Raw genomic sequence first — 21,139 nt, forward strand, 5'->3', positions numbered from 1 at the left:
CTCAGGCAATGATTGAACTCACTTCAAAGTCCGCAGGGTGCTGGGGGGAGGGGAGGAGGGGGAACGGGCCCCTGGAGCCAAACTCTCCAGTGATTTCCAGCATGGGAGAGAGGACAGGATCTGAGCCAGGGTTAGTGCTGAGCTAGTGAATTTCTTTTTGCAATAATTTGCATTTTTGGTGTGTGATTCATTTCCCCGGACATGGAGCTGTCGACTCCCCTCTCCAACCGGCCCCTGATCCCAGCCTCCAGCACCTGCCTGGACCTTTTCCAAACCAGACCCGCGGTGCTTTCTCTCTGCTTGGGAGCAGCTCCCCATAAACCCCTCCCAAGAGCCTCATCATCCACCTGCAAATCCCTCCCCTTTGCCGGGAGGCCTGCAACCAACCCGAGAATTCTGCGTTGAGCACGGCCCATCGCACTGGGCGCCAGCATCCAGTGTTTCCTTGCGCTGCCCGTCCGGCCGGACCCAGCAGGCGTCTGTCTCATACCTAGACTAGAAGCTCTTTGGGGCAGGGCCCGTCTTTTTGCTCTGTGTTTGTGTAGCTCCTGGCACGCTGGGGCCCTGGGGCTATGACTGGACTCCTAGGTGCTACCATAATACACCTAATAGATAACGTACAGCTCCTGGCACAATAATGTCTACATAGGACAATTCACCAGCATAGCTACAGCAGTCTAATTCTAGCTCAAGCTGCTTCCCCAGTGACAGGAGCTAAACTGGACAAGGTGCTCTAACTCCCAGGCGGGGTGGCCTGCCGGCACAGCCCTAGCAGTAGAATTAGCCCAGGGAAGCGCTGCTGGTTGATGGCCCCGGCTCGGTGAGCCCCGCCGGAGTGGACGGTGTTGTCTGGCTTGGCTCCCAGGTGTGCGATTGGCTAGGCGGAGTGCCCCACTGGTGGCCCAAGATCCACGGGGCCAGCACGTCCATTTGTGGCCAGCGTACAGCTCGAATTTGCAAACACACAGCTAGCTCTCGTTAAACAGCACGCCAGCCCCTGGATTCCACGGGGGAAAGTCCACCCGGCCTGCCCCCGTAGCCAGATGGTCCTCCCCAATGCCGCTTCGAGTTGTTGGCGAGCGTCCCCCGCCGCCGGCCCTGCAGCGTTGGGCTCACGTGCGGCCCAATGGGTTTCCCTGGTACAGCTTAGCGGCTCTGGGGAGGATCGGTCGGTAAGACACCCCGGGCGGCCATGGCAGACGGACCTCCAGGTGGATGCAAGGCGCAGGCTGGGGCAGCAGAGCTTCCAGCAGGCAGCTGCCGGCGGTCTCCCTAGGCGTTTAAACACACAAAGGAGGGACGGGACGGCAGATGAGGAGACAGTATGGTCTAGCGGATAGAGCAGTGGCTGGGGACTCAAGGAGACCTGGGTTCTCTGCCCAGGCCTGCCACATGGCCTTGTTGAAATCATTTTGTTTCTCTGTGCCTCAGTTTCCCCACCTGTAAGATGGAGATAATGACATTGACCCTCCCTTTGTAAAGTGCTTTGAGATCTACCCACAGTAAGAGCTGGGATAATTGCTCTGACACTAGTCACTTCCTTTCAGGAGAAAGAAATTAACTCGCTTCCAGCTGGCTTTGTTCCCATCCTCTGAGCCAAGCAAGCTACAGTTAAAACGTTCCTTATCCTGGGTCCTTCTTAACCAAGAGGGGCCTTGCCCTCCACAGACACCCTGCAACGGGAACCGCTTTGGCGCTGGTCAGTCCAAGAGGAGACCGGGTTTAGATCTCAGCCCCGCACGCCTTGGTGTCCTCCTGCCCTAGGTTTGCTGCGGTGCTTGAAAGAGTTTTCTCCTGCCAGCCCAGAACACCAAGCCAATAGCCGGGGAGAGATTAGCTGCGGGTGTTGGACACCAACAGAGGACGGGCTCCTCTGCTGACTTCCTCTTCCAGGAGCTTTTTCTGGTCACGGTCCCCTTGCAACCTCTACATACCAAGCTTTGTACAGAGTCATCTCACAGCCCTGACCCCACTGGGGGACCTCTTCTCCTTCCCCTGTGCCCATGCTCACCGGAGGGATTGGGGCCTGGAATTGGGCAGCGAGTTCTCTTCCGATCCAGGCCACCTTGGGCCGTGCAGAAGAGGCTGCTGGGGGCAGGGAGCATGTGATGAACCCAGCTTCATTAATCAACAACAAAGGAAGGTGAAGATGGGGGTCCCGTTTCAGAGCATCCCCGTTGAACAGGCCTATGCCTCTTCACGATGCTCGGACTCATCCCGTCGCCCAGCAGCGTGTCCTCGATCTCTCCTTCGGCACGGCACGCGGCTTAGCCAGTCCAGGGTCAGGAAGAGGAGGAGGCCGGCCACAGGGATGAGGATGAAGGTGACTCAGCTCAGACCAGGAGAGCTGAGCAACAGTTCAGCTAGGACCACCCAACGAGCTCCTCAATTGCTGATCCTCCAGATCTCAGGGACCAGCCAATCTGACACCTTGTACCCGGGAGACGGATCAAGAGCAGCCCCATTTGAAAGATAAAGTGGAGAGGCGGCACAGAGAGGCTTACAGAACCCAGGAGTCCTGACCCCCGGTTCTCACCTCCAACGACTGGACAAACCTCCACCTCAGAATGCAGGAGTCCTGGTTTCCTTCTCGAACCACGGGCCATGCTGTCCCCTAGAGCTCAGAACGGAACCCAGGAGTCCTGACCCCCCTTCCCTTCTCTAACCACTGGACTACTCTACCTCCTAACAACAGCACCTTAACCATGATAGCCACAGCCTGTCGCTGGTTCTCCTTCATTGCGAGCTCCTGCTTCCTTCCTCCGAGGGGGCCCTTCCTAGACCCCTCAGCCCAGATCCTAACGCCCAGGGCGTGGAGGGTCTGAGCCCTGCACCCTTGGTAGGTGAGATGCTGTGGTAGGAGTTGAGTCTCTGGACCAAGCAGACGTCTGTGCTGGCTCTCTGACAATCGGTGCTGGGTCGTCTGGGGCTGACATAGCCAGAGTTTAATCCTCCTGCTGGAGCGTTTTCCTCCCAGAGATCTTCTCTCCTGGCAGCCTGACCACCCTCAACTCACTGGTCCGGAGCCCTTTCCTGGATCTTTGTGCATTTTCGTCTGGGTAACTGAGCGTCAATGGCAGGGGTCACATGCAGGCTGGGCTCACGTTGGTTTCGTCTTCACGGTTTGCACGCTGCCAAGGGAGCCTGGCTGCGTGCTGCAGAGAAAAGGCCCCTTCCTGGGATGGGTGGCGCTGCAGAATTTATCGGATTTATTTCCTATGAATAGGTGTAGGATTTATTTCCAGTCACTTCCATTCTGCACCGGACTGCGCTCCCAGGAGCTGGCGTAACCCCGCCCGCCCGCCCTCCAAATCAAGCGTCTTGCTGAGAAGCTCAAATGGTAGCAACACTCATTCCGGGGGTGTGTGCACAGCATGGGTCGTTTGGGGTGGGGTCGGTCAGGAGGGGGGCAGAAGGAAGGAGGGTGCAATGGTTAGGGTGACCTGGGTGGGAGTCCCTGCTTTGCCACAGACTCCCTGGGCGACCTTGGGCAAGTCTCGGCCCAGATCTTTAGAGCTACCGAGGCACGGCTCTGGTTGGGGAGCCGGAGTCAGAACTTCCCACAGGACCTAGGCCCAGAGCCTCAGAGGCATTTACATGATTAACTACCATTGAAATCAGTGATTCCTGTAGGCACCAAAATACCTTTGAGGGTCTGGGCCTCAGTTTCCTCATCTGTACAATGGGGAGAATGATCCTTCTTGTCTCTCATTGGTTTTGACGGTGAACTTCCTGGGTCAGGGACCACCTCAGCATGTGTCTGCGCTTTGCCCGGCCCAGCAAGGCCCTGATTTCAGCAGAGGCCTCCAGACCAGACTATAATACTAGCCCTAAACAAGAACAATGGTCCCGCTCTCCGAGGGGCACAGGATTAGCATGACAGGCCTCTTGGCCCAGGTCGCAGCGAGCGAGGGACGCTGACAAACATACTTGCTGGGGTTTCAAACCCGCCACCGGCTCTATTGAGCTCTGGTCAATGTGCCCAGTTACCGAGACATGCCACCAGCCACGACGACCTAAATGCTCCCATGCGTCCTGGAGCCAAGGCTCTGGACAGCTGCCAGAGCCAAAGCGTGCTGACTCCACATGCTCCAGGGAGGAGTTTACACTGCCCCCCTCTCGCTCGCGAGGGGGCCCTGGGAAGTGAATCCTCCCCTGCCTGGGTATGGGGATCACACCACTCCTGGCAGGAAAGGGGTGACAATCTCACCCCCAAGTTTACGTGGAGACGGGACCCTTGTGATCATCTCACAAGGCAGAGAACCTTGCTCAGCTGATCCCAGGGACCCCTGTGAACTGCTAGGTCACGAAGAACAGGAGGCCTTGTGGCACCTTAGAGACTAACCAATGTATTTGAGCAGAAGCTTTCGTGAGCTCCAGCTCGCTTCATCGGACGCATTCAGTGGTCACGAAGAGTGAGTGGAGCTGCCTGTGTTCATCACGCCAGCAGGCAAAGCCGCTCTCTCAGGGCCCTTTAATTCATTAGTCGCTGACGTCCATGAAGTGAGGCCCAGCCTCTCCCAGCTGGCTGTACTTGAGGAATCTGGCGGCTGCTAAGATGGAGCCAGGTCTACATGGCGAGGAGTCAGGTTTACCTTAAAAAGAAATCAGGCCACTTTGTGACTCCTCCCTGCTCCTTTGCTGGTTGGCTGCCGAGCCGCAGGGGACCAGGGAGGCGATGCGCTGACAGACTCCTCCCCAGAGCCAGCCTCTGGCAACTGGAAAGGGGAAGCTTGGAGGAAACGATCCCTAGTGGGTGAAAGGCATCCAAGAGGCGGTGGCTGTGGGCCAGGAGGGCCTTTCCGGAATGCGTCTCTAGGAAAGTGCAGCTCAGATTCAGAATTCGGTGGTTCTTGGGGAATTGGCCTCCCTCCTGGGTAGGTGCAGACTCCTCTTCCCACATGGCCTCGTGCCCTGCCCTGCATTTCTAGGATTCTAGCTGTGTGCCGATGGCACGTCCTCTCAGCCCAAGTCTCCACCACCCATGGGGTGGATTTGCCCCAGCTGGGGAGGGCTGTGTACATGCAAAAGTGGCCTTAAGCCACCTTTGGGTGATGCCCTGACCCTGGGCCAGCCCACGGCTGCTTGGAATCCCAAGGGGACCCCCTAGCCACGGTGACATTTGGGGGGAGGGAGGCCAGTTGGGTGCCAACACCGTGTTGCAACGCTGTCCTAATGCAGCCGGTGCAGGACTGCAAAACTCCTAGGACAGCGGCTTCAAACCGCAGCAGGCTCAGAGTTCGGTGCCGTTAATTCCAGCCCAAGCCTCCATGGAAAGCAGGCCCTTAGTGCGTGGGATGCAGCCCTCTTTGAGAACAGAGAGGGCTGTGGCTGGCTCCTGGGAATTCTGGGAAGAAGGCCTGGGGGGCGGGAGGGTGGAGCTAGACAGCTGGGTCGGGTAGGGGTCAGTTTATTAGAGCGGGGGCACGGGCAGAGCAGCACCAGTTTAAAAGCACGACGAGAAACCCGCAGTACCGGCTGTGTGGATGCTCGGATTTCCATTCAAACCCAGAGGAGCGGGGGCTGGAGAGAGTTTCAGTTTGGGTCTGGCTGGGGACATGGAGTGAAGGGCAGTAGGGGTTGTCTGGCTCACTGCCCCCCCAAAATGGACCCAGCTGAGGGGTCCTGTTTGCTGTACCTACAAGCTCTGTGTTAGACCATGTTCCTGTCATCTAATAAACCTCTGGTTTACTGGCTGGGTGAGAGTCTCGTCTAGCTATGGAGTTGGGGCAGGACCCTCTGGCCCCCCCAGGACCCCGCCTGGGCAGATTCGCTGTGGGAAGCACATGGAGGGGCTGAATGCTCCGAGATCAGACCCAGGAAGGTGGAAGCCGTGTGAGCTTCTTGCCCTGCAGACAGTCTGCTCCCAGAGAGGAGACTTCACCTGAGTCCTGACTGGCTTTGTAGGGAGCAGTTCCAGAGCATCGCCTGGGGACTCCGTGACAGGGGGCCACACCAAGGCTCTGGCACATTGAGGAAACAGTACCAAGGGGGCCCATGATGCCTCAGGGCAGAGACGTGGGGGGTCCAGCCTCTGCCCCATCCCCACCAATATCTCTGACTCTACCCTCTGCTCCTTGGGGTGACAGCCCCGTGCAGGAGGCTGGCAGCAGGGCCGAGGGGTAAACAGTGGTAATGGGTAAACAGTGAAGTGGCAAAATTTGTAGATACAAAATTACTAAAGATAGTTAAGACCCAGGCAGACTGCAAAGAGCTACAAAGGGATCTCACAAAACTGGGCGACTGGGCAACAAAATAGCAGATTAAATTTCATGTTGATAAATGCAAAGTAATGTATATTGGAAAACATAAATCCCAACTATACATATAAAATGATGGGATATGAATTATCCGTTATCACTCAAGAAAGATCTTGGAGTCCTTGTGGAGAGTTCTCTGAAAATATCCACTCAATATGCAGCGGCAGCCAAAAAAGCTAACAGAATGTTGGGAATCATTAAGGGAGAGATCATAGGATTGAAAATATCATATTGCCTCTATATAAATCTATGGGACGCCCACATCTTGAATCCTGCATGCAGATGTGGTCGCCCCATCGCAAAAAAGATCTATTGGACTTGGAAAAGGTTCAGAAAAGGGCAACAGAAATGATTAGGGGTATGGAACGGCTTCCATGTGAGGAGATAATAAGACTGGGACTTTTCAGCTTGGAAAAGAGACAGCTAAAGGGAGATATGATTGAGGTCTATAAAATCATGACTGGTGTGGAGAAAGTAGATGTGTTAAGGAAGTGTTGTTTACTACTTTTCATAAGAACTAGGGGTCACCAAATGAAATTAACAGGCAGCAGGTTTAAAACAAAAGGAAGTATTTCTTCACACAACGCACAGTCAACCTGTGGAACTCCTTGCCAGAGGATGTTGTGAAGGCCAAGACCATAACTAGATTCAAAAAAAGAACTGGATAAATTCATGGAGAATAGGTCCATCAATGGCTATTAGCCAGGATGGGCAGGGATGGAGTCCCTAGCCTCTGTTTGCCAGAAGCTGGGAATGGGCGACACGGGATTGATCACTAGATGATTCCCTGTTCTGTTCATTTCCTCTGGGGCACCTGGCACTGGCCACTGTCAGTAGACAGGACACTGGGCTGGATGGACCTTTGGTCTGACCCAGTAGGGCCATTCTTATGTTCTTATGAGGGCAAATGGCTAGTGAGAGCTGGCCTGGCTCCGAGTGGCAGGGGTGAAATGAGGCATCCATGCCATGCTCGGGCTGAGGTCTCCCTCTCTCCCCCAGCCACTGTCCTCAGCACACATCTCACATCCCCCTCTGATAAACCAAGGCAGGTTCACCCAAGCGAGAGGCTGCTGGTGCGGTAGACTTACCGCCCATCAGCTTTTAGTGACATGGTGGGTCCTAATCCCTTTGGAGAATGGAAATAGGTTCCTAAATCACCAGAGTGCTTTGGAAAATGTCACCCCTTATTTCCTGTTCTTTTCTGAAAAGCATCTTCCCATAGCACTGGACAAACCAAGAGCTTCACAGCCTGCAACTGGCCATTCAGCTGCGCTACCGTGGGACAAAGTCCCAGAGCAAATCAGTCCCTTCTGCTTGGGTTGCTTTCACTTTGGGAAAAAGAAAGCCTCAGAACGGCAGTTGGGAAAGACAGGGCCATGCTCCCCTCCCCGCATCTCCTACAGAATGACACAGGCCTGCCTCTCTACCGGGACATGTTCCGTTAAACAGGAAGGAAGGCAGAAGAACACAGCGCCTAGTACAGAGCAAATGAGTCACTCTTGGTGCAACTGTAGTGGGGGGCGAGGGGGCCGGGAAGGAGGTGAGCCGGATTTCCGGTTCTGACGTACATGGGTAGATGGCATCAGCAAACATCAGGCGAGGGAAGTTTGCATCCACGTGACTGGTGTTATCGTGAGCACCGTGGAATGCAAGATGCAGCTGTCATCCCTCCCAGGACCTTCCCCGCTTTCCAACAGCAGGGCAAGAGAGAGGACTAAGGTGGCTAGATCCTGTGATGTTTGAGGCTGAAGACAGACATTAATCTAACCAGATTCTTCAGCCAGGCTCATTGATCACAGGGGTGCCCCAGACGCTGGTCTGCTGCCCTCCAGTCAGAGCCATGTGGCAACAACTCCATGGAGAGATCTTTGAGTCAAGCCACCGAGGACAACAGATCCCAGGAAGGAGAGACTTGACTGCTGCTTACGTTCCAGTCAAACCGGCCCTGCCTTCAGCCAGCTTCCAACTTCCTAGTGTGGCGGGGCAGAGGAAACCCAGCTCAGTCGCTTCTGAGCGGCGCAGCCTGGCTCTTGGAGGGGAGGTGCTGCCAGGGCTGCCAGCTGGCTACAGCTCCTATGGGAAACCCTCCGCTTCTGTGAGAGATCTTGGCCATGTGGATCCACTTACGCTCACATGTAGCAGGCATGGGAGCCGTAAGTGGGGTCCACGCGGCCAAGACATCTTGAAGTAACCGTTCCTTCCCACTCATCTTCCCTGGCTGCCCTAAATTTTCATTGTCAAAATATTAAATGATTGTTAGGTGAAAAAGGCCGTTGTGCCAGCGAGCGCAGAGGAAAGGGCAGCAGGGAGCCTGTGGGAGAGCAGAGAACCTCTGGGACTTCACAGATATCAGTAAATAATTCCCAAAAGAGGTGGATTATTTACCTGTCTCTCTCAGCCCAACCCACTAGGCGGGGCTTGCAGGTCACAAATCATTAAAAGAAACCCTCAGGAACAATTAGGGTTAAAATACATTAACAAAACAAGAAGCCACCCCGAGGCAGAGACAATTTGGTTCTCTGTGCCCATGTTGAAACACAGGGCACTGCAGGGGGGTGCCAATAGCCAGCCACCGCCAGACCCTCTGCTGTATTTGACTGCACACCCCCACCTAGTGGATCTTGCCGAGAAGACAGGAACTTCATGGCTGGGTGTCACTGGGGTCTCTCTGCGGGTCACTGCCGCAGTGTTCCCCTGCTGGCTCCGGGCACATCCTCAGGCTGGAAACGAGACTGTGAATTTTTAAATTGTCTCCAGAACCGTGCTCCGCAATCTGAACCTTCACTAATACACTAACTCAATCTCCAGCCCTCGGGGGTGCAAAGAATCCCTTCCATGGCGGACTCAAATGTAAATTGATGCAGTGGAGTCTGCCAGCGGGACTAACTCAGGGGCGTGAGCTGGCTGCTTTCATCCCAAAGAGATGGTGTCAGCCCTGACGGCAGATGACAAATTCAAATATAAACCGCTGTCCAGCTGATCGGTTTATCCAGATGTCAGTTGTGGATATTGGGGTGACTGCAGCAGGCCAGCGGGATGCTGCAGAGACAGCACTGCTTAATTCTAGATCTAATCTGGCTCATGGACCCAAGGCCTGGGCTGTACCACCCCTTACAATCCGGGTGGGTCACTGGGGCTTGCTATGCTGGGGGAGCTAATGTGTACTCTTACAAGACGGTCACTACAGTGAGTAGAGAGAGGCAGAAGGTCTTGATGCAGCCCTGCTGCTACAACTGCCGAGCCAAGAGCCAGCCACGGGGTCAGCCTCAGCATTTCTTGGGGGGCGGGGTGAGGGGGAGGGAGGGAACCAGCTGAAGGTCAGATCAGGCAGCAGTTGGAAGGGGGGTTGTGGGGCCTAATTAACTGAACACACATTTTCAGTGAGCCAGAAAAACGACCCAGCGAGAAAAAAAAGTAACATTCTGTTTAATTTATTACTGTTTGAAATCCAGTGACATTGACACACACAGTCACCGCCGCCACCCTTGTCAACTAGCGGGCAGCTGGCAGTTTGACCGGTTTAATAAAATACAGTACTAGGAGTGGACTGCTACACACATGCATCCACAGTTTAAAACTACAGTGATTCAATACTGCAACTGAAACAGTACTGCCATAAAAAGAAAAAATAGATATCACGTGTTCCCCGATTCATAATTCTCTTAAACAGTTAATGCTGTAACAAACGCTACTGATGTCAGGACAAGGCAAGACACAAACAGTCCTACATCTTCTCTGCAGTATAAATATGGAAGAGTTTTATACAGTTTACTGAAGTCTGATACTACATTTGTTGCTACCCGTTAGAGCTAAAGGGATGCAGCACGTCCGCTTTGGAAAGGTCGGCTCTGGTGGTCTGGGCCATGGAATGTTGCTTAATCATCTTCGGTGCCACTTCCCGAGCGATCCTGGAAGAAAAGACGAAATGGACAGGGGGAGAGATCAGAGTGGAGACATTCCAGTGGCAGGGCTGAGTGCTTAGGGACAGTTTAATCCCATCAGCCTTCCTGAGTCCTCCCAGTCCTTGCTTTTTAAAGAGGGCTCCTCCCACTCCCGCTATAGCCCCATCTCAGGTACTCTGCAAACACCAAGCCAACCACCATACAAGGTTACACTAGCAGCAACCTGGAGTGGAGAACTGAGCTCCTGCATTTACCTCTTCCTGCTCCTCTTCACTATCGTCGTCACTAACCACTGGCTTGGCCCGGGAGCCGCGGCTGGTGCGCCTGCGACCCTTTAGCCGGTCTTGTGCTTTCTCCTTTCTGCCCAGCTTGATCTTCACCTTGACGGAGCGAGCTGCGGGGAAGTACAAGGAGAGGCAGAGAGTCTGAACAATTGCACAGGTTAAGGCTTGGCACTCCCACATAGCAACAAAGCTTCCGCTGCAAATTAGACCTGTCCTGTTCTAACACAGACATAGTAAGTACGTGGCACTTCTAGAATGCTTTCCACCTCAGGGCGACAGTGGTGCCTTCTGCTTACCTTCCAACAGCTGCCATCTAAAACACAGACAAATGCAACACTGTACCTCGTCACTTCCCCGTACTTTCAGAGCATCTGGTCTTTCATCGAACTCTCCCCCCCACCCCCCAGCTGCATCCCTAGTAAGTTTCATGTTGTCCTTTAACTCAGCTGCCGCTGGAATTCTCCAGACCTACCTGGTTGAGCAGCTATGGCCTAGAAAGCAAGTGGGAGGAGTTACGTTCCCCATGCAGAGAACCGACATGCATTTCCTTTCCTTCAAGGCAGCCCTGGCGCCTGCAGTCCTCTCCCTGCCCCAGAACAGAGAGATCACAGGCAGGGCAGTGTGAGCTTCCCCCAGCCACAGTGCCCTGCCAATGTGCCTCAGTCCTGTCCTGGAGAAGAGAGGAGAGGGCAGGGTCCGCGGCCTTACAGTTAGCTTTCGAGCTGGTCTCCAACGCACACAGGACAGCTGAATAGGGCAGACACCCACACATGCACACACTCCTGCTTAGCAGAGGCAGCAGCAGAAGAGTACTCACACTCGGATTCAGATCCTTCCTCTTCTCCTTCCTCCTCCTCCTCACTCTCCTCACCTTCACTGTCTTCCTCTTTCTCAATTTTCTGCCTCACGCTGGTGAAGACAGACTGCAGCACTATCGAGTCTTCGTAGATCTAGAGGAAGAGGCCACAGTGGCCAGGGTGAGTCAGGGCAGGTTACCTTCTGGAGAGAGCTGTGGCTCTCCCAATCCATTCCCTGCTCAGGGTGCCAGAGTCTTGGTGCTCTTTCACACAACGCAACGCCTGCTTAATCTAACATGCCCGCTCACGCCAAAGCCTGGGTATTAAGCATTTGCCGTGCTTAGGAATAATCCAGCTTTAACCAGATCAGCTTTTCATCTTTTATTAGGAAGAAATGGCTGGTCATCTTGCAATCTAACTGGCTGGCAGGATTTAATGGGATTCTAAGTACATCCTAAAAAAGGGGTGTTTAGTCCCAATCACACCCTGGGTCGAGAGAGGGAGGATCGCTGGCCAGGTAAGGGCGGTGCCCCCTCTTGAGCCCTGGCAGTGGGGAGGAAGTTCCTTACCAGAGAGCCTTCCAGATTAAAGGTTTGTGCGTTCTGACACAGCAGCATGACATCCTTCTCCAGGTCATTCAGGCTGCGGTACTTGTGGTTGCGGATGCGTTCCTGAGAAAGGGGCAAAGGTCAGTGTCACCTCAAACATGGCCAGCGATTCAACGCCTGGTGCTGCCCTGCTGCTCCCACTCCTTGGGCTCCACCCTAACAGCTCCCTTGCGGGCTGCCCAATGCTGCCTTCCACATCACCTAGAATGGCCTCACAATTAGCACAGGCCAAGTGCACGGCTCCAGCAACCTCAAGGAAGACCGCACACCTCAGTTTGCTCTCTTACACCTTTAGGCTGTGTGCCCCTTGGGGCTTTGTTCCCAGCCCTCCCCAATGCACCTGCATGGCCTGTGCCATGGAACTACAGGCAGCCTCTGGCAGGGTGGTGCGAACCCTCAAATCGACAGCCTGAAATAAGCAGTGCTGCTCCCAACCCAGCTGCAGCACCTTACACGCAGTCAGGTGAGTGGCTGTCATCACAGCCAGCTGCAGAGGCACTGATAGCTGGGACCATGAAGGAAATCTCCCCCCACACACTGGTATTTAGCACACAGAATTGCACCATCAAGAAAGAGGTCCGCACCCTACAGGTGCCACAAGCCACAAAGGCAGCCAGGTGGGGCCCCGTGGGACAGGCCTTGTGAGAACAGGTGTGGCAAGCAGAGAGAAGGTGCTTGGCTAATGCGGATCTGCAGGTGTGAGCAGGGGAAGGAGAGGCAGGGAGCAGTCGGCACAAATTTGGGTGGAGCCCAGGGACAGGAGGGAGGAGGAGAGGTCAGGAGCAGCAGCATTGGGCAGTTTTGGAGGTGTCACTGAGAAGGTGGAGGGAGGAACACAAGGACAGAGTGCCAAGAATCATAGGACTGGAAGGGACCGCGAAAGGTCATTTAGTCCAGTCTCCTGAACTCGTGGCAGGACTAAGTATTATCTAGACCATCCCTGACAGGGGTTTGTCTAACCTGCTGTTAAGGAGGAGGGTGTTTGCACTTTCTCCCTGGGCTGTTTTTTTTTTTTTAACTGCCTAGAATCCTGCTCCCAGACTCAAGCCCCAGTTCTGTGCATGCCTGTCGGCCTCCATTTTCATTTATTCCTCTGCACCAGTCAATGCTGGGGGAGGGTGAACTGCCTTGCTTAACGCGTGTCTGGTGGGGGCTCAGACACGACAGTGATGAGGCCAGGATAAGAACCAATAGAGAACAGAAGGCTGAATGCCTCCATTATCTCCCCGGCCCAACCGGACTCCAGTTCGGTGCATCCAAGGATGCAGCGAGCTGCAAAATGTGCCAGTGGAGGAGGCTCTCCAGTGAGAGGGGATTGGTGGGAAGCACAGCTCCTGGAACACACCAATAAGTGGGGGGGAGACAATTAGCGGGTCCCATTTAGCCACTTCTCTTGAGGGGGCTGGCCCAAATCACTTGGCAGCACGGCTGTCCAGCTAACACAAGACCTGACTAGAGGAGTCCTTGCTCTGTAGAGCTAAAGGCAGGAGGGGGCTCGAGGCAGAGCGTCACGACACAGTGGGCTGGCGGCTGTATAGCCCCTCACTTCGTCTCACCGCCAGGAGCTCTCAGAAGGCGTTTAATGGTGGAGAATGACAGCACTTGGTAAGGGAGATTTGGCTGACCCCAGCTTCAGGGTGGGCCCAGGAACAAGCAAAGATGGAGAAGTTTGAGTGGAGACCAGGGAACAGTGGGCATGTAGGGAGCAACCAGGTAGAGATGCAGGGAGGGAGTTGGGCTGGGCCTGGAGGGGAGAACAGGGAGTGACAGGACAGCAATGGTTGTGCCACAGGACAGGAAGAGGGCCGGGGCTGGGCTGTTTCGGATGCACTGAGCGGCATTAAATCACAGTGAAGACACAAATCAAGGATGTGATATAAGAGTGCTGCCTGGTACCTCAAGCATCCACTGAGGGCGGGCAGGGTTACCTTTATTTTTTTGAAATCCACTGGCTTGCGGATGAGCTCATAGTACTCCGGGAGCTCCTTGCGAGAAGGCAGCTGGATGAAGACTTCGCTAAGCTGGCGTCCACTACTACTACAAAACAAGGAAGAAATACAAGATCAAAGACCGAATCAATCCCCCTCCCCTCTCGCCAGGACAGCAACTTCCAGCCTGCCACGCAGAACTGCTTCCAAAATCACACGACACACTGCCACCGCGCAGGCAGGAAAACGTCCCTCCTTTAGCACGGAGGCCTGCTCAGCGCTGAAGGACGGACAATCCATTATGCTAGCCAAGAAGCTGGCAGGGTTACTGTGTTGCCTAATGGGTACTACAGCAAGAGCCTGTCAGCACTTTCATTACAACTCTGAAAGCTGGCCCTGGTCTCTTGATCTTTTTTTTTTGCCACTGCACAAAATCCAGTGGTTCATTAAAGTACGGTGAGGAAAAGCAGTGGTCTGTTTGGAATAGGGCAGAGAAAAACTTGGATTTTTCTTAAAAGGCTCCTAAGACATGGGGTGGGGAGAGCACCAGAGCTTCTAAGCAAACCAGGCATCAACTCAGCTATGCTTCTTCCAGGTTGTGCTCTAATGCGCTGGCCAGTCACAATGGTTCAAAACCCACTTAGCATGTTGAGCTGAGACATTTAATACTTCCCTCGATCCAGGGAACTTTTTCAGGCTGTGAGTCAATTAATCAAAAGTAGAGGATAGAAAAAAACTATTTGTTCGCTGGCCAAATAAAAGAGCCTGGAAAATCCCACAGGAAATAATTTGATCTTTTCAAACTGATTCACACAGACCACGTGTTTAACTTCTGCTCTGTACGGTTGATGCCTGAACTGCAACCCTCTATTAGAAAACAGCAATACTGGAAACTGCCTACTGCGCTAGCCAGAAGAGCACCCCAGGGCCACAAGTGCTCTCCAGCCGTGCCCCAGCAATCATGCACAGCACGCAACAGCGGGGCTGCTGCAGTTCTCGACCAGAAGCTGCCAACAGCATGACATTTCACGCTTAGATGGAAGATCCTAAGAAGGACCTAGCAGATCAGCTGATCACTGGAGAGAAATGGGACAAGAGCTGGATTTGTCCCTTGCTGCAGTTTGCCTGTGAAGCAGGCACAAACTGGGTGGAATGAAGCAATCACAGCCTGACTTCCAAAGCTTACACAACATGCATACGGGTCCACCCTCCTTTCATTGCCTTAACTGCATGGCACGATCTCTGCTAGGTTACACAGCAGCCTACAGAACACCCACAGACAAGACATTCCTCTGGCCCGTGAGTTAGAAACTGCCAGTACTCTGTGGACTTCGCCTTCAGAGGGCTTTGCAAACATCAGCCACTCCCTGGGAGGGGAGTAAGAATTATTCCCATTTTAAGTCAGAAGTGCTGTGGGTTTATGCCAAGACTGCACAGCCAGGGACTAGGATTTGGCTGTTCCTCCCCAGACGTTTGTGCACACTGGCGGTTAAAAAGACAGAAAAGCAGATCCTATGCAGGAGTTCTGAGGAGAGTGCTCATCCCTTGCTTCTCTTACCTGTCCTTATATTTAATCACAGCATCCACGATCTTCTTCATTTTTTTGGTGAGGTTGGGGGGGTTTGGGGAGAGCTTTTCGGCGGGAGGCCTGCCGCGCTTTTTCTGCTTTTTGCTATCATCGTCTTTGTCTCGGCTCCGGGTGCTGGTAGTCGGGGTGGCAGAGCCAACGTCAACATCTCGCTTGCGTTTGCGGGAAGATTTCTTCTGACGAACCTCCTCCTCGATCTCCTCCAGCGTGCCCTCCTCTATAGCCTATGGAGGGGAGCAACAGAGCGGCCGCTAGCACCAAGACTGCTGGGCAAAGATGCAAAGAAAGGGCAAGGGAGCGGCCTGTGAAACGCTAAGCATGGCCATTTATACGAGGCTTTAATTTGCTGCACTACTGACCAGCGTGTCCTGCCCACTGGGGCGGGCGCTCTATGGGCTGCCCCTTGCTTGTGGGCAGACCTCCTCCCAACCGGAGACGGTAGTTCAGGCTGTTACAGAAAAGGGGTTCTCAGATTTTTTCATATGGTAACCTTCTCCATATTGGGACCCCTTCCAATTTAGCCATATGGGCAAGGCCCCTGGGTTGGCAACACATGCTAATGCTCCAGCATTTTTTTTAAAGTGGTTGCTCCTTGGTAATGGGCTAAAGCATCTCTGCCCTGCTGAGTGCATCTGAACCACATGCATGGTTTGGGGCTTTTCCTCCCAAGAATGGAAGGCCTCTAGAGACCGGCCTTCTGCTCGTTACACCCAGCTGATCAGGCAGTCTCTAATGGCCCTAAGTTTAAATTCAAAGTAGGAAAATGCCAGATGTAGGGGAGATTTTTAGTTGAACACGGAGGTATTTTAAGATGAAAAATGTATTTACTGGAGGGATATTGGAGGAAAGCAAAGGGTCTCTCAAGGGTTAACCTCCACAGAAGGAAGAGGGGGTAATTCTATTCTCTACAGCTAAAACATCATCTCTAGCCTCCTGCTCAAGAAAAGCTCTTAAGATCCCAGACTTGAAATAATTAACATGAATTCTTGAGCTGCTGCAGCCTCCCTCTCCCTGCTGCCCATAAACACCCCCTTCAGCAGAATTAGCCTCATGGCTACCCAGAATCCGGCAGGCACTCAGCTGCCCATCGGGTGCATTCTACCTGGGAGGCTCGACAGCTGTTAAAGTAGTAGTCAGCTATGGCGTGGCTTCAACTGTTTAAACCCCTCTAGAGCCCTGTGATGGGGTGAGGTGAGTTTTTCAAATACCCAGTACCAGCATCAGGTGGCGAAATAGAAACAGACCCTAAAGCAACAAATGTTTGGTAATAAGTGAATGGGTCAATAGCATAACATGTATCAGTATGACTGATTCATGCTGCTCAAAACCCTTTGTGGAGATTTGGGTAAGAGGCGATTTTCCTCCAATTGGTAATGAAGGATGCTGGGGGACTCAGCCACACATCCAAAGCAGGCTTATTTTAAGGTATGCACCATCAGAGCCTCCAGTACTGGGTATTTTCTTTAGCACATAGACAAAAACACAGTAGAAGCATAGATTTGAGAAGGCCATTGGAGAACGATGCTGTACCATGTATACCTTGAGCCACTGCTTCTCGGTAAGCGAGTCACTGTAGTCCACCTCCTTACGGTGACGTGACCCTCGCCCAAACATCTTCTCCTCCTCCTCCTCACACGTGAGCCTCTCCACTTCAGCATCATCCTTAATAATCCAGGATGGCAGCTCATCCTCTTCCATTAGACGTGGCTTTCGCTTTGGGTTACGTGCCTCCTCCCGCCTGCGGTCCAGGTCCATGCGCTAAAATAAGAGGTGTTTGCTGGGGGGGGGACCGCTGGCACAGCGACAGAAGGGTCTGCAGCCATTGCCTGAATGCATCTATCAGGGAGTTAGCTGGCCCATTTAGGTGCTGTTTAGTTGAGGCAGGTCATCTCTATAGCAGACGTTGTGGGTCATGCAGCTGATCCCAGATGGACCAGGACGTGACTGATCTCGGCTTTGGAAATATCCAACTGGCCCAGGCATCCAAGGAGCAAGGAATGCTGCAGTGCAGCGTGTGGCCTCCAGGAAGGGGTGCTCCCTGGTGACTCTCTCGGTCACGCAGGAGCCATGGCAGTGCCGTTCTGCCATCTTTGAGCGCAAGGCCCTTGGGAAGCTATGCAGGGGGAGGGATACAGCAGGAATGCAGTGTGTTGTGGAGTTCAAGGGGTTTGTTTAACAATTATTTAAATACCTACTGACTCACTACAGCTCAACAGGTACATCAGGTTAAGCGCTGCGGGAGCATATTAGCTGGCATGAGACTAACCACTATGAAGGACAAGGTACGAGAAGAGATCACTGGAACTGGAGGCAGACAAGAGCGATTACTGGGGGTCATCTCAGCCAACTGTCTTCGCTAAAGCTGGATTCTCCCCTACGGTGCATTGTTAGTGCGCGGTTATAGCGTCCATCAGCATTACTAGCTCATCACCCTATTATCAGCTTACCCAGGCTCACAAGAGCATAGCACATCTGACAGGCAAGCGTGGGGCGGACATGGGCAAGCCTCCTCCTCCACACGTGTCGGCATTAAAAAGTATTGCTGAAGGAGCGTCATTTTCTAAAGGAGTCTTTTGTACTCTGAGTCACATGGAACATTCTATAGATCTCCTGGCTTAATAAATATTTTGCTTGTCCTACTGCCTTTCATCTGAAGATCTCAACGCACTTCACCAACATACTTCAGTAGCACGTTACGGTAAGTATTTTTCCCCATTACATCCATCTAGGGAAAGCCAAGGACATCAAAGGCAGGGGCAGAGCCTGCTCAAACTTTTAGACCCTGCTCCCTTTCCAGCACCAGGAATAGAACCCAGGAGCCCTGACTCTGTTCCCGCTGCTCTAACCACTAGACCCCTAGTCCTTACTCAAGGGGATGTTTGTTCAAACATAACGAGCTCAACTCCATCAGAAATGGCATTGCCTGTGTTACCCGGAAGAGGGACAGGCTCGGTTCTCTTCCACGGCCTCTGCCAAGCTCACCATAAAAAGGTCAAATTCCTCCTCATGACGGGCAATCATCTGGTTGACTGTTTCGTCGTCGGGAACTTCATCTTCTTCCTGCAAGATTTCAAACGCCTGGCTTAAGGGCGAGAGACGACGGCGCGGCAGTTCGTACCCTGGGAACCGAACACCGAGCATTGCTACCATCCGACGCCTGTTCGGCCGCCCATGCGAAACGAGTTTGGGTGGTCTCAGTCCCGTGTCGAGTGGACACAGGCATCCACATCGCAGGAGACCGCCACCAGAGCCGGCGCCTTTGCTGGCAGTCTCAGCAGCGGGGCCAAGGATTGCCTGGGCATGGAGACTGAACTACCCCTCTCACCTTTAGAGGTGGTTCCTCCAAGTCAGGGTTCAGGCACAGGGTTGAGGCAGTGTGGGGGAAGCTTGCACTGCCACTGCCGCTGCCCGTGCTGTATCTGTTCTGTGGATAAATAGAGGGCTTCAGTCTCCAGGGCTGTCAATCCGGCACCTTTCACCGACACTACAGTTCACTTCCAAAGAGAAACAAGTGTTCATGCTCCTTCCTTCCAGCCCACATGCCCTTGGCCTCGGGGACACAGAGCAACGGAGCAAGCGCCAGCCACGCGTTCACCATTCACGCTCTGCAGTAGAGGGAGGGTGACCTGCACCGCCCCTTACCTCATCCTGCTCCTCGTGCTCTAGGATAGCCTGGAGGAAAGCTCTCCGCTCATGGCTGGAGGATTTCTGGTCAAACATGCCAGCCTGGATGACCTTCTGATCAACGTTCAGCTTGTACTTGGCTGCAGCCAGGATCTTCTCCTCCACGCTGTTCACGGTGCAGAGGCGGAGCACGCGCACCTCATTCTGCTGCCCGATACGGTGCGCTCGGTCCTGTGCCTGCAAATCCTGAAGAGGGGAGCACGTTGTTTGCAGAGTAATTTAAACCTCACTCTTTCCCAGGTAAATATTTGAGCCTTTAAACACATCATAGGAAAAGTATACATGCCTCGCAGAGCTACCTAGAGGCCCTCAACGACTCCAGAGGATTCCGTTACATCCGCTGGGGAAGTGTAATTAATCGAAACAGTTTGTTTTGCTGACTGCTCTTTTACTTGGTGATTCAACGCACTTTAGAAAATACAGGCCACTGTGCCTAGCTATTACAGCAAACTCTAGCAAAAGTGCTCGTCTACTCGGCCTCCTAAAACTTGCCCTCCCGGACAGAGCTGAGTGTCTATGCATGGATTCTTACTAGCACTGGTGAACCACTGGGGAAGGGGGAATAAGAGGATAGCAGCAGGCTTCAGTGTCTTCATATGACACGTGGTGTGGGTGGGATAGGGGGACCTTTAACCTCAGTCACTACCAGTGCTAACTGTTAATCATGTTAATTAGCATAGTTAAGGATAATTATGATCAGCCACAAGAGGCTCTCCCACTGTATGCCAGCGCACCCTGCCTGTCGGAGCAGAGACAACCAGGAGACGGGCAGCGCATGAACAGATGCTTGTGTTAGGTTCTGGGCTGCACCTGCGGCTCAAGGTCACAGCGTGGGGTTGCAAAGACCACGGCAAGAAACAAGTGCTGGGGATGCAGGAAGAGAAAAGCAGTGATGCAGGCCGTGGTGCAGTCAGCACCTAGTGCAATGGGGCACTTTATGTTTTATGTCTACACTGCCAAAAAAGAAAAAAAAAAAAAAGTGTTCTCAACTCTGCTTAGCTAACTAATAGCAGAGAAAACATGGCAACCTTGCTAACACTAACCTCTCGAGTGAAAGCCCGTGAGACAGTCTGAGGATGAATTCCAGCTGCTAACCAGAGTTAAAAACCAGCTTGCTGAACCCCCACTGCTCTTTTAACCAACGTTAAGAACACACTCTATAGTGCAGACACATTCTTAGATCCTTAGGAGGAGGTTAAACTAGCATTACAGGCATACAGTTCATCCAAGCCCTAGGAGAGGGACATACTAGTCCTTCCTCTTGTTATTTGGGGAACGCAAGACTCATGTCTCATGTACACACGGAGAGACAACCACACAACCCCGTACTGGGATTCCCATCAATTCTGTAGGGTTTTTTACCTGGTGCGGATTCCAGTCACTGTCAAAAATAATCACAGTATCTGCAGACTGTAAGTTCAGTCCCAGCCCTCCGGCCCGAGTGCTCAGCAGGAAAATGAAATATTCCGAGCCTGGCTCATTGAAGGTCTTCAGCAACATGCCACGGTCTTCAGCTTTAGTGGTTCCTAGAAGCCCAGGGAGAAGAGAGAGGTTACTATTTACCTCCCCTGCAAAGTTTTCTATTTAACATGGACTCAGAACTCCACAGAGCAAAGAGGGGTTCCACCTTACTTGGAAAGTGTTGAGCACCTACACCCTCTGAAAACCAGGCCCCTTGGAGGTGGTCCACATTGGGCACCCCTAATATCGTAGCACCCAAAATCAGTAATCATGATGGCAAATTGAGGTCTGTGCATGCAGTCTGTGTGTCAGGTCGGAAAGCCCTTTGGGATCTTCCAGGATATAAAATGTAATGTAAGGTGACCAATGTATCAAAGATAGCAGGTTACAAATATCCAGAAGAAAGTTGTTGATGCTGGCTGAAATTCCAAGAGACAACACAAGGCCTATGCGCCATGTCAGACTACAGAACAGGGCTCTTCCTGGAGGTGAGACTTTCACCAATTTAAAGGAGGTGGAAAGTGGTAACTGGATTAGCAGTGAACCACCTCCCTAAACTAACCTTACAAGAAAAAAGCGTAAGGTACGTGCAACGCTGTTAATCCTTTTTCCCAATCATAGGTTAAA

General features: G+C 52.9%; 2 protein-coding genes across 11 annotated transcripts in view; one reads left to right on the top strand and one right to left on the bottom strand.

Annotated features, from left to right (window-relative positions):
- Window positions 1-21,139, top strand: part of YIPF2 (Yip1 domain family member 2) — a 125,727-nt gene that overhangs the window by 15,099 nt on the left and 89,489 nt on the right. The window lies entirely within an intron of this gene.
- Window positions 9,676-21,139, bottom strand: part of SMARCA4 (SWI/SNF related BAF chromatin remodeling complex subunit ATPase 4) — a 93,482-nt gene continuing 82,018 nt past the window's right edge. For 4 of the 10 annotated variants that reach the window (XM_073318959.1, XM_073318961.1, XM_073318956.1 and 1 more), the window contains 11 exons: window positions 20,414-20,577; window positions 19,010-19,237; window positions 18,693-18,791; window positions 18,350-18,427; window positions 16,898-17,125; window positions 15,338-15,591; window positions 13,780-13,888; window positions 11,813-11,914; window positions 11,264-11,396; window positions 10,417-10,556; window positions 9,676-10,168 (listed from right to left, as the gene is read on the bottom strand). In XM_073318959.1, the coding sequence (XP_073175060.1) occupies window positions 10,136-10,168; window positions 10,417-10,556; window positions 11,264-11,396; window positions 11,813-11,914; window positions 13,780-13,888; window positions 15,338-15,591; window positions 16,898-17,125; window positions 18,350-18,427; window positions 18,693-18,791; window positions 19,010-19,237; window positions 20,414-20,577 (1,568 nt within the window). In that variant the 3' untranslated portion in view covers window positions 9,676-10,135. The remainder of the gene's footprint in view (window positions 10,169-10,416; window positions 10,557-11,263; window positions 11,397-11,812; window positions 11,915-13,779; window positions 13,889-15,337; window positions 15,592-16,897; window positions 17,126-18,349; window positions 18,428-18,692; window positions 18,792-19,009; window positions 19,238-20,413; window positions 20,578-21,139) is intronic. The other 6 variants (XM_073318962.1, XM_073318960.1, XM_073318966.1 and 3 more) reach the window with 6 other exon arrangements.

Source organism: Lepidochelys kempii, chromosome 20 (assembly GCF_965140265.1).
Source record: "Lepidochelys kempii isolate rLepKem1 chromosome 20, rLepKem1.hap2, whole genome shotgun sequence".
Classification (NCBI taxonomy): domain Eukaryota; kingdom Metazoa; phylum Chordata; order Testudines; family Cheloniidae; genus Lepidochelys; species Lepidochelys kempii.